Here is a 12,500-nt window from a genome sequence, read left to right as displayed (position 1 = left end):
ACTTAGTCCTATGTTCCCTCAGTCTTATGTTCCCTCAGTCCTATGTTGGCATAGCTATATGTTCCCTCAGTCCTATGTTCCATGAGCCCTATGCTTCCTCAGTCACATGTTCCCTCAGTCCTATGCTCCCTTAGTCCTATGTTCTCTTAGCTCTATGTTCCCTTAGTCCTATGTTCCCTCAGCTCTATGTTGCCTTAGTCATATGTTCCCTTAGTCCTATGTTGCCATAGCTATATGTTCCCTCAGTCCTATGTTCCATGAGTCCTATGCTCCCTCAGTCATATGTTCCCTCAGTCCTATGTTCCCTCAGTCCTATGTTAACTTAGTCCTATGTTCCCTCAGTCCTATGTTCCCTTAGTCCTCTGTTCCCTCGGCTCTATGTTCCCTTAGTCCTATGTTCCCTTAGCTAAATGTTCCCTCAGTCCTATGTTTCCTCAGTCCTATGCTCCCTTAGTCCTATGTTCCCTTAGCTCTATGTTCCCTCAGTCCTATGTTCCCCCAGTCCTATGTTCCCTCAGTCCTATGCTCCCTTAGTCCTACGTTCCCTCAGTCCTATTTGTGGCCAGTATTCATTTAAATGTAATTACATTCAGGCCCTCCTAATATATATATATATATATATATGTATTTTAATGGTTTAGAATTGTTATGGATAAAGTTTCCACTAATCTTTAGAGGGTATATAACCCTCTATAAAGAGCTATTCATTGTATCATATTTTGGCATCTATTTTTTGTACGTCTCCTTTCCTAGTTTAATTCATTTGGAAGTCTATGTTGTATTCATTAATTTAAAAAACTTTGTTTTACTTTGTAGTAGTATTTAATATAAAATAATATTTTCTTTTAAGTTTACTTTTAATTTTTAATGCAACTGTAGAAATTAAAAAATGTAAACATATTAGTACCCTGGTGGTTTCCCACTTTGTCCATTCGGGTGTCGAACTATTCATTCTATTAGTACGACTTATATTACAGTAAAATGCATCATATCCAGTGTTGGACCCGCTTGGAAATTAAATTAGATGTTTTTCAATTTGAAAGTTATAAGTTTTCTTTTCTCTTTTTTCAAACAGTAGCACTTCCTGCCAGCTGACTCTCATTTCCTCCTTCAGGCATGACTTGCTTCCTCACTTACAGATACCCACACGCACACACACACACCTACACATGCAAATGCACACACAGCGTCACGACCACTCAAGGCAGAAGAGGAACAGATACTGTATTTTGGTGCCACAGAGAGTATCCACAGCAACCACAACATACACACACATACATACATGCACACGCTCGCACAGACCACAATGGATCTCACTGAAACCACAAGGAGGAACAATGAGGTTTGATGCAAGCTGAATGCACAAGTTTGAGAAACACACAGGCATGATTTATATTGTTGCATGGTTGTATTAGTCTGTGTGTCACCAGAGCTTTAATTCAACTGAGTGAGATGAAAACATACACTCAGGTTAACATACGGTGGCTGCTTTTTTGCATACCTTAAGGCTGCTTTCACACCTGTAGCTGGGTTCTTTTGGTCACATTGTTCAACACGCAGTTATACAGACTGGTAGTTTAGAAAATCATGGGCATAGCTTTGTAAGAGATGTAGGTCTGTAAGAGATGTAGTTTTATAAGAGGTGTAGGTCAGTAAGAGGTGTAGCCTTGTAAGAGGTGTAGGTTTGTAAAAGGTGTAGGTTTGTAAGAGGTGTAGGTCTGTAAGAGGTGTAGGTTTGTAAGAGGTTTGTAAGAGGTGTAGGTTTGTAAGAGGTTTGTAAGAAATGTAGGTTTGTAAGAGGTGTAGGTTTGTAAGAGGTTTGTAAGAGGTGTAGGTTTGTAAGAGGTTTGTAAGAGATGTAGGTTTGTAAGAGGTGTAGGTTTGTAAGAGGTTTGTAAGAGATGTAGGTTTGTAAGAGGTGTAGGTCTGTAAGAGGTGTAGGTTTGTAAGAGGTGTAGGTTTGTAAGAGATGTAGGTTTGTAAGAGGTGTAGGTTTGTAAGAGGTTTGTAAGAGGTGTAGGTTTGTAAGAGGTGTAGGTTTGTAAGAGGTGTAGGTTTGTAAAAGGTGTAGGTTTGTAAGAGGTGTAGGTTTGTAAGAGGTTTGTAAGAGATGTAGGTTTGTAAGAGGTGTAGGTTTGTAAGAGGTGTAGGTCTGTAAGAGGTGTAGGTTTGTAAGAGGTGTAGGTTTGTAAGAGGTGTAGGTCTGTAAGAGGTGTAGGTTTGTAAGAGGTGTAGGTTTGTAAGAGGTGTAGGTTTGTAAGAGGTGTAGGTCTGTAAGAGGTGTAGGTTTGTAAGAGGTGTAGGTTTGTAAGAGATGTAGGTTTGTAAGAGGTGTAGGTTTGTAAGAGGTTTGTAAGAGGTGTAGGTTTGTAAGAGGTGTAGGTTTGTAAGAGGTGTAGGTTTGTAAAAGGTGTAGGTTTGTAAGAGGTGTAGGTTTGTAAGAGGTTTGTAAGAGGTGTAGGTTTGTAAGAGATGTAGGTTTGTAAGAGATGTAGGTTTGTAAGAGGTGTAGGTTTGTAAGAGATGTAGGTTTGTAAGAGATGTAGGTTTGTAAGAGGTGTAGGTTTGTAAGAGGTGTAGGTTTGTAAGAGGTGTAGGTCTGTAAGAGGTGTAGGTTTGTAAGCGGTGTAGGTCTGTAAGAGGTGTAGGTTTGTAAGAGGTGTAGGTTTGTAAGAGGTGTAGGTCTGTAAGAGGTGTAGTTCTGTAAGAGGTGTAGGTTTGTAAGAGGTGTAGGTCTGTAAGTGGTGTAGGTTTGTAAGAGGTGTAGGTTTGTGAGAGGTGTAGGTTTGTTAGAGGTGTAGGTTTGTAAGAGGTGTAGGTTTGTAAGAGGTGTAGGTCTGTAAGAGGTGGAGATCCGTGTAGTGTTGGCAGCAGGGTTAAAAACTCATCTATGGAAATGCACCCAGAAGTCATATTTAGGTGCATCAGTAAATGGAAGTGGTGACCACATGCAGCATTATCTGTTACATTCACATTCTCGGTGCCAGGAGTTGTTTCTGACTTTTTGAATCCATCCGAATGATAAAAGCTTGCTACGTTACTGTAAAGTGACACTGGAGCCTTTACACCAGGGGGTCAAACTCATGTTAGTGAAGGGGCCACATGCTGCCCTTTTTGATCTCAAATGGGCCGGACCAGTAAAATCACATTATAATAACGCATAAATGATGACAATGTTTCTCTATGTTTAAATCATTGGTGAAAGTTTTTGGATGATAAACTGTATTTTAAGGTATTTCAACAATTAACTAGAAACATAAAAGACCAAACATTCAGACATCAGCCCTCTGTTTAACTGTCTGGCTCTCCTCTGCAGATTTCCTTGCTTTGTGACGCCACTTTCATGACGAGATCCATATTTAACGACATCCAACACAATAATATCCGTACTCACATCAATTGTGACTGTGAAATAACGGTTTGCATGTCTGTTTTACAAGCAGAGGATCAGAGTTTCGAATCCCACCTCTGCTAGTTTAGATCTAAACCGGACTAGACCTCCTCCGGATCCGGCCCGCGGGCCGTATGTTTGACACCCCTGCTTTACACCTCAAATTCAACTTGGTTAATGTGCATGTCGATTTGGTTCAACTGGAGGAAACAAGGCAGCAAGACGTCGCTGCCTCTCAGCTTCCTTCCCCGATGAAGACAGAGAGAAGTGAATCCCTCTCGGGCTCTTACCAGCAGTTATCTGAGCATGTGCAGGGCTGGAGAAGGTGGCAGAGTTGAGTCCTGCAGATTGGCGGGTGTTAGCGGAGTGTTGATGATGATGATGATGATGATGGTGAGGAGGCGTCACCCTCATGGAGCTGCGTCTCAGCTGCTCCAGCTCTGTCAGCCTCTCGGAGAAAGCCAGGGAGCCGGGTTTGACTTCATCCATCTTCTGACGATGACCTGCAGAGAACCATGACATAAAAGTGTCATTATTACCGGGGTCACAAACATAATATTGCTCCCTATGCTCTTACAAGCTGAGGTTACGAGCTTACGAGCTGAGGTTCTACATGTAACCATGTACTTCTGTGGAAGGTTCCAAGGGTTCATTGTGAGACTGAAATGAAGGGGCGAGCTGGGACCCTTTCCATCCAAAGTGTCCCAGCTCGCCCCTTCATTTCAGAGTGGAGCATCAACTTTCTGCACTTTCAATTGAACAGTACCTGTGAGCACTATTGAAGAGTGTGCAATCCAAAGACTTGAAGGTGACCTGTCAGCAGACTACTTCATGCTTCTACCATGATCGCATAATCCAGGGATTACCGTAACTGTTACCACACAACACTGTGCCGACATTGTTAACACACTCTGTCTGCTAATGCTTTCGGGAATCTGACGATGGGCGCCCCGTAGGGGTCTGGCTTTCTCCCTGTGTGTGTGTGTGTGTGTGGTCTGTCACGCTGTCTGTAGTGTTGGTTGCACTTCAAAGCACTGAGACTGAGCTCCAGTTACAGGCACTTCCTCCCAATGGGGGAAGTGTGCATGTGTGTGTATTTTTACTGAGTGTGCGTGCGTGTGTGTGCGTGTGTGTGCGTGCGTGCGTGGGCGAGTTAGAGACGAGTGATGGTTATTCACAGCTGAGTGGACCTCTTTCTGTCACCCCACGTCTCTTCCGACCAGTGTAGCTCAGTTCACTTCCATTTAACGTGAATCACAATTATTGATATGACAAACTATATTGAAGTGCTTATGAGCACAACATAATCTGTCTTTTCTCTTGTCTTCATCTACCATTAGAAATCCCCATGTTGCATCACTGAGAGTGGGAGAGGAACTGGTGTTGCATCAGGTTGACTCACTCTTGTCTGTAAACTACAGCTCATGTTTATGACACACAACTTTCAGCCATGACAAAAACACATTCAAGCAATAATCTCTCTCTCTCTCTCTCTCTCTCTCTCTCTCTCTATATAAATATATATATATATATATATATATATATATATATATATATATATACATATATATATATATACATATATATATATATATATACATATATATATATACATATATATATATATACATATATATATATATATATACATATATATATACATATATATATATATATATATGTATATGTATATGTATCTATATTATATATATATATATGTATTATGTATATATATATACATAATATATATATGTATATGTATTATGTATATATATACATATACATATATATATTTATATATATATATACATAATACATATATATATATAAATTATATATATAGGTCTTTAGGTCTGTAGTCCTGTAGTTCTGAGTCTTGTAGTCCTTAGTCCTATAGTTCTGTAGTTCTGAGTTCTGACTCCTGAGTTCTGACTCCTGAGTCCTGTAGTCCTGAGTCCTGTAGTTCTGTAGTCCTGTCGTCTTGAGGCCTTGTAGTCCTGTTGCCCTCCACATGTCAGTACAAAGCGAGTAGAGTGTCAAAATGTGTATGTCACTCACGCCGTGGCTCCCGAGGTCCGTCCACTGTGATCTTAATGGCTCTCTGGTACGTGGCCACCTGAGGAGGGTTGGTGAACACGGTGATGGTGAGAGAGAAGCTCTTTCCTACCGGAGACAAGGAGAAGGGAACAGAAGGGGAAAAGGACAAACAGGTTCATTAGTACAACCCTTCTTTTTCAAGTAATCCCCTCCTTTCATTCCCTCCCTCTTGGTACGCCATGGACCCCCGGGCAGGAATAAACCAGATACCACACACACACACACACACACACACACACACACACACACACACACACACACACACACACACACATGACATGTCATGAATGATGTGCGTACAAAATGTCAAATTAAATATTTTATATTTAACTAAACAATTAAACAACAATTAAACCCTGTATTTGTGAAAACAGCCCCACAGTTAGTTTCATCACAGGTCCAGGACAAAGACGCAGAAGCAGCAATTATCAAAGAGCTGCAAATGCAATATTTTCACCAGACAGAATATTGACATTAGACAATGTTTGGCATGGCAACTAAGTTTGGGAGGGATTGTGGTCTTGCAAAATGAGTTGTGATGAATGTGTGGTAAGAGTACGGCATCTTAAACACCGGCTTAAGTTTAAGGAAAGATTGTGGTTATGGTGAGTAATAAAGAAAAGAAGACACATTCGCCTCCAGTCCAGTCACTGGCTTCTGTTTCAGCGCTCGGCCTCACAGCAGCCTCAGTGCTTCATCTTCAAGGTCATGTGCAAGATGGCGGCGCGTGCGCAACGCGAGGTTCTGCGTCTCTCCGGACATTGCAAAACAATAGTTATCTGCCTATGTGGCTTAAGCCTATCCACACAGTACAGTCATCCAAACACCATCTACAGCCTACAAGAACTTCAGCACCAAAATCATAAACAAAGGGGGTAAGAGGAGGGTTAAGGGCTAAGCTGAGGCTAAAGCTAACACCACATCGGTTGTCTTTACCCAGCATCTTCCTCGCCAATGTGCGATCTCTGGCGAACAAAATGGATGAGCTGTGGATCATCACTCAGAAAAGGATTATGGACTGCAACATCATGATCTTCATGGAAACATGGCTCAACAGCGATGACCCGGATAGCGCCATTGAGCTAGCGGAGTGCTACCCGCTCAGAGCAGATAGATTGGCAATCGACTCCAGTAAGACCAAAGGCGGGGGACTGTGCATTTATATCAACAAAGCTTGGTGCACGAACACTGCTTTAATTGAGAGTCACTGCTCTGCTAACCTGGAATATTTTATGGTTAAGTGCAGACCTTTTTATCTGCCCAGAGAATTCACATCTGTTGTGATTACAGCATATATTCCCCCCGGATGCTAATGCTGCACTTGCGATCAAAGATCTGCATGCATTACTAAACTACAGACTAAAGAGGCAGCCTTTATTGTTGCGGGTGACTTTAACCACTCAAACCTAAAGTCTGTACTGCCCAAATTTCATCAACATGTCTCCTGCCCCACGAGAGGAGACAAGACCCAGGACCAGGTTTACACCAACGTGGCTGAGGCCTACAGCGCCCTTTCCCTCCCCCACCTGGGAGAGTCGGACCATCTTTCTTTGTTGCTACTCCCTAGGTACACACTACTCATCAAACGTCAGAAACCATCAGTGAAAACAGTCAAAGTGTGGCCAGAAGGAGCAAAGTTTACACTGCAGCCCCGGTTTCAACACACAGACTAGAGTATGTTTCCAATTCAGGCCACCCTGGACTACCACACAGCCATTGGCAGCGTTTCCCAGATTCGATCGTTCTTAAGGACTTAAGAAGGGTTCTCTAAGAAGGAGCGCTAAGATACGAGTGTTTCCCAGATGCGTTCTTAACTGCCTTCTTAAGATCTCGCCAAAGAAGCTTCCTAAGACGCTCTTAGTGGGAGCTGTCCACCGCCGTGGTGATGAAACTAAATCAAATCGATGCCAGGTTAATCGATCACCCACCACTTTATCAGCGCATAAATCACACACAACACCCTGTGGTCCCCACACACAGGTGCAATTACGCTACGTGTGTGTGTGTGTGTGTGTGTGTGTGTGTGTGTGTGTGTTTGTGTGCCATCCACGACACCAATCACCCGGTTATTCCAGCCATGGCATGAAATCCACGGTGGACCTGGTGGACCTCGTCCCGTGTGGTGGCATTCTGATGTGTGTCCGCATGGCGCAGGAGGATCGGTGTCACGCTGCCACACTCCGTGAACCCGCTGCCTTGCTGAGGCCGGTGCCGTCCCCCACCACCTCCAGGAAGCTCCCCACTGCGTAAAGACCAGGCTGAGGGCAACATTGCAGCGGGTTGGCCTCTGGATGTGTGGTGACACCAGTGTGACGAGGCGTTGGGTCTCCACACGGGGGAAGCCGGTACTTGGACTGGACGGCCCGGTCCGACAGCAAATTGAGTGGAGAAGTGCTGACGCTCACATGAATTTATATGCATTTATGTGAACTATCTGGCTTCACACACGGCGATGCTGTTGGTTAGCAGCGCGAATATGCTGTATTGCAGCCGTGGTGTCTCTCACGTGGACTTCAGCAACGTCTTTAGACGCGGAGCCTCTCTTGATGAGGTTCAGCAGAGTTCAGTTACACCTGTCAGCTTGCTGATATCTACAGAATACCACAGGGTTGTTGATGTTTTTATAACTAACGTAAACTCATATGCAGATGCCGAATATATGTGAAAACGTAATGAGTGATAGTAATGCTGATTCATTTTATTTATGTAGCAGGAACACAAGGGCAATTCTGTATTTTGATATCGTTTTTTTTTTTTTATGCTATTATTTTTCTTGCGTCAGTGTCCTGTAACTATGAGCGCACATTCATCATTACGCATAGTTTTAGTATTCCTTTCAATGTCAGAAATAACTTTCCCTGACGCGGCTGCAGTGAGCGTTTAGTCGCTAAGAAGGCTGTAAAGAGTGGGTCAGACTGATCTTACGTTTCCTTCTTAGTGAAAGAGCATTTTAAGCTAAGAACGACTCTGGGAAACGCGTCGTTCTGTCACAGCGCTCTTAGAGCGCTCATAAGACGCTCTTAGCGCTTAAGAGCGTCTTAACGAATCTGGGAAACGCGGCCATTGACTCTTATGCCTCCTCCGTTCTGGATTACATCAGCATTAACATCAATAATATCACGTTTCTCAAAGACATTACAACATTCCCAAATCAGAAGCCGTGGATGAGCAGAGAGGTCCGCCTACTATTGAAGGCACACCACACCGCCTTCAGATCAGGTGATGCACAAGCCTACAGCTCATCTAGAGCCAACCTGAAGAGGTGCATCAAGAGGGCCAAGCACAGCCACAAGCTAAGGACTGAGGAGTACTATAACAACTCCGACCCTCGAAGCAGGTGGCACGGCATCCGGGCTATTACGGATTATAAACACTCCAATACCACTCCCCAACCAGCAATGCCTCCCTTCCTGATGAGTTTAACAACTTTTATGCCCGTTTTGACAACTGGCTGCGTGGTGCGCCAACAACAACCTGACCTTCAACACCAAAAAAACCAAAGACCTTATCGTGGACTTCAGGAAGACAAAGCGCTGTACACACTTCCCCATCCATATCAATGGAACGGAGGTTGAGCATGTCTCTAGCTTCAGGTTCCTGGGTGTCCACATCTCAGAGGACCTCTCATGGACCCCTCAACACCTCAACCCCGGAAGCTTTCTTTCAGAGGCTGGGTCAGACAACTCTCCTCTAGCTTTATGAGGGTATCTACCCCGTGAGTCAGTCAGAAGGCTTCCTCACCTCCCCCCCTCCCTCTAGATATGCTGCTATAGGCCTAGACTGCTGGGGTCATCTTAGGACACACTGAGCTCCTCCTCTCCTCTTCTTCTTTCTCTTCTTTTCTCATCTCCCTTCTCCCTTCTCCTTTCTTCTCTCCTTCTGGATAAGTTATTGTCTTTCAATGCACATTACTAACTCTACTCCTTTCCGGGAGCCTCTGTGCTTCCTTGCCTCAAGTTTCCATGGATCAGGGCTGTCTGGAGCTGGTCCTGCATGCTACGATAGACTGTGGCTATCTGGATCGTGGTCCATGCCTACCACGCACTCATTATATGAATGTTTATGTCATATTCATGTAATGTGCTGTAACTCTGATACGTTGCTCATTCTGGTCACATGACATCTGTTGCTTCTGTCCATCCTGGAGAGGATCCTCCTCTGTTGCTCTCCCTCAGGTTTCTTCCCCTTTTCCCTGTGAAAGGGTTTTTACTATCTTTATTTGGGGGAGTTGTGCCTGATCCGATTTGAGGTTCTGGGACAGGGTGTCATGTATACAGATTGTAAAGCCCTCCGAGCCAAATCTTGTATTTGTGATTTTGGGCTGTACAAAATGAACTGAATTGAACTAGCGCCTCTTCTTCCTAAGGAAACTGAAGAAGATCCACATGTCTCCTCCCATACTGGTGAACTTCTACCGCTCCACCATCAAAAGCATTCTGACAAACTGCATCACAGTTTGGTACGGAAACTGCTCTGCCTCAGACCAGAAAGCTCTGCAGAGGGTGGTGGTATATATACATATATATATATATATATATATATATATATATATATATATATATATATATATATATATATATATATATTAGGGCTGGGCAAAGTTGAAAACAATTAATTGATTAATTGCATGATCTTTCTGCAAATGATCGCGATGGATATGCACCAAATCCAATAATGAAGTAAAAACTAGTGCAGCTTTTATTTTAAAGTAATGTTATCAGAAAAATATAACAGCACTCTAGAGCAACAGCAAGTTAACATACATACATACATATATAGTTTATACATCTGTTTTCTTTTTATTCTGTACTGTTTATTTTCTGTCATGCTAGCTGTCTAAGGTCTGCGCTACCTCCTGAAAGACGTCCACAGGGCAGCCTCGTGCCTTTGCCAGATCTCACCGCCATTCCCACCGTCTACCACAAGATCGGGGAGGTGTTTAGCAAGACCGGGGTTCTCTCCTTGCCCCTTCACCGGCCTTATGACTGTGCTATTGACCGCCCCCCGCCCCCTACCCCCCTCTGTCCCAGTCACTAAAAGCTGGAATCATTCGCCCATCCTCGTCTCCACTTGGAGCCGGGTTCTTCTTTGATGCGAAGAAGGACAAGAGTCTCCGGCCCTGCATTGACTATCGAGGTCTGAATAGCATCACCACCCGGAACAAATACCCCCTGCCGCTGATAAACTCAGCGTTCGAATCTCTGGTTGGAGCCACAATCTTCTCCAAGCTTGACCTCCGCAAGGCCTACCATCTGGTGCGGATCCGAGCTGGGGACGAGTGGAAGACAGGGTTCAACACCCCCTTCGTCCACTTTGAGTATTTGGTAATGCCTTTTGGACTTACCAATACTCCAGTGGTGTTCCAAGCGCTGGTAAATGATGTACTCTGTGATTTCCTGAATCGTTTTGTGTTTGCTTATTTAGATGACATTCTAATCTATTCCGCTGACCTTCTGGAGCAACAGCGTCATGTCCGGATGCAGCGCCTGCTTGAGAACAAGCTGTTTGTGAAAGCCGAGAAATGTGAGTTCCACGTAACGTCTGTCCGGTTCTTAGGGTTCATTATTGAGTCAGGTCAGGTGAAGGCGGATCCGGAGAAGGTCAAGGCGGTAATGGAGTGGCTGACCCCCTCTTCTTGGAAACAGCTCCAGCAGTTCTTGGGATTTGCAAACTTCTATCGTCGCTTCATCAGGAACTACAGCAAGCTTGCAGCCCCGCTCATGAGGCTCACCTTCTCCAAAACCAGGTTCTCATGGATGCCGGAAGCTGGCCTGGCGTTTTAACTCCTCAAAGAGCGGTTTAGCTGCGCCCCCATTTTGATCCAGCCCGACGACTCCCGGCAGTTCGTGGTTGAAGTAGATGCCTCGGACACAGGCGTGGGGACCATCCTGTCCCAACGGTCAGACTCTGACTCTACAAATCGGCCTTGGGCCTAGCTTTGGGCCTTTTCGGCCTTCGGCCTTTTCTCGCTGGTTGACCACAGCAGAGGGAAATTATGACGTTGGAAACCGAGAGTTGCTGGCAATTAAACTGCTGTTGGAGGAATGGCGACACTGGCTGAAGGGAGATGACCAACCATTCGTGGATTGGACGGACCACAGGAACCTAGAATACATCCGGACGGCCAAGACATTGAACTCCCGCCAAGCACGGTGGTCGTTATTCTTTGGGCATTTCAACTTCACCATCTCTTACCGTCCAGGCCACAAAAAATACAAAACCTGACGCTCTATCTCGCCAGACCTCCCTTGAGGAACACTCTCCCTGTCCTGGCACCATTCTCCCGGCAACTTGTGTCGCAGCCTCCCTTACCTGGGAGATCGAGTCGGTTGTACAGGACGCTCTTCGGACCCAGCCAGACCCAGGAGGTGAGTCTCCCGGCCGATGTAGCCAGGTGTTTCGGCTATATGGGATTCCAGTGGACATCGTGTCAGACCGGGGTCCTCAGTTCATATCCCAGGTCTGGAGAGCATTAGTCCGGACACTCGGCTCTACCACCAGTCTGTCCTCCGGGTTCCACCCTTAGTCGAACGGGCAGACAGAGAGACTAAATCAGGAGCTTGAGGCCTCCCTCAAGCGTGGCCGCGTCGAACCCTTCCAGCTGGAGCACTCATCTGTCTTGGTTAGAATACGCCCACAACTCCCATACTTCTTCAGCAACTGGTCACCCGCCATTTGAGGTCTCTCTGGGGTACAAGCCCCCGCTGTTCCCCACTCAGGAAATGGAGATAGCTGTCCCCTCTGTGCAGCTTCATATTCGGCGCTGCAGAAGAATGTGGAAGGAGACCCGGGCTGCTCTCCTCTGCACGGCGGAACAGAACAAACGCTTAGCGGATCGCCGCCGTATCCCTGGCCCTTGCTACCAGGTCGGTCAAAGGGTGTGGCTCTCAGCCAGGGACATCCCGCAAAAGACCGAATCCCGGAAGTTGTCCCCCCGGTTCATCGGGCCATATGAGATCCTGAGCATCATCAATCCATCCGCAGTTCAGCTGAGACTTCCTTGTTTCTTAAA

General features: G+C 45.2%; 1 protein-coding gene across 1 annotated transcript in view; it reads right to left on the bottom strand.

The window, feature by feature from the left end:
- The window catches only part of runx1 (RUNX family transcription factor 1), a 26,426-nt gene that overhangs the window by 2,598 nt on the left and 11,328 nt on the right, over positions 1 to 12,500 (bottom strand). The window contains exons 5-6 of the mRNA XM_068604157.1: positions 5,450 to 5,554; positions 3,682 to 3,894 (exon numbers count right to left, since the gene is read on the bottom strand). Coding sequence (XP_068460258.1) covers positions 3,682 to 3,894; positions 5,450 to 5,554 — 318 coding nt within the window. The remainder of the gene's footprint in view (positions 1 to 3,681; positions 3,895 to 5,449; positions 5,555 to 12,500) is intronic.

The sequence above is a fragment of the Clinocottus analis genome, unplaced genomic scaffold (assembly GCF_023055335.1).
Source record: "Clinocottus analis isolate CAN_PGR_092001 unplaced genomic scaffold, fCliAna1.0.p SCAF_63, whole genome shotgun sequence".
Taxonomy (NCBI): Eukaryota; Metazoa; Chordata; class Actinopteri; order Perciformes; family Cottidae; genus Clinocottus; species Clinocottus analis.
Note: the sequence above shows the minus strand (reverse complement) of the source record. Positions and strands in the feature narration are given on the sequence as shown.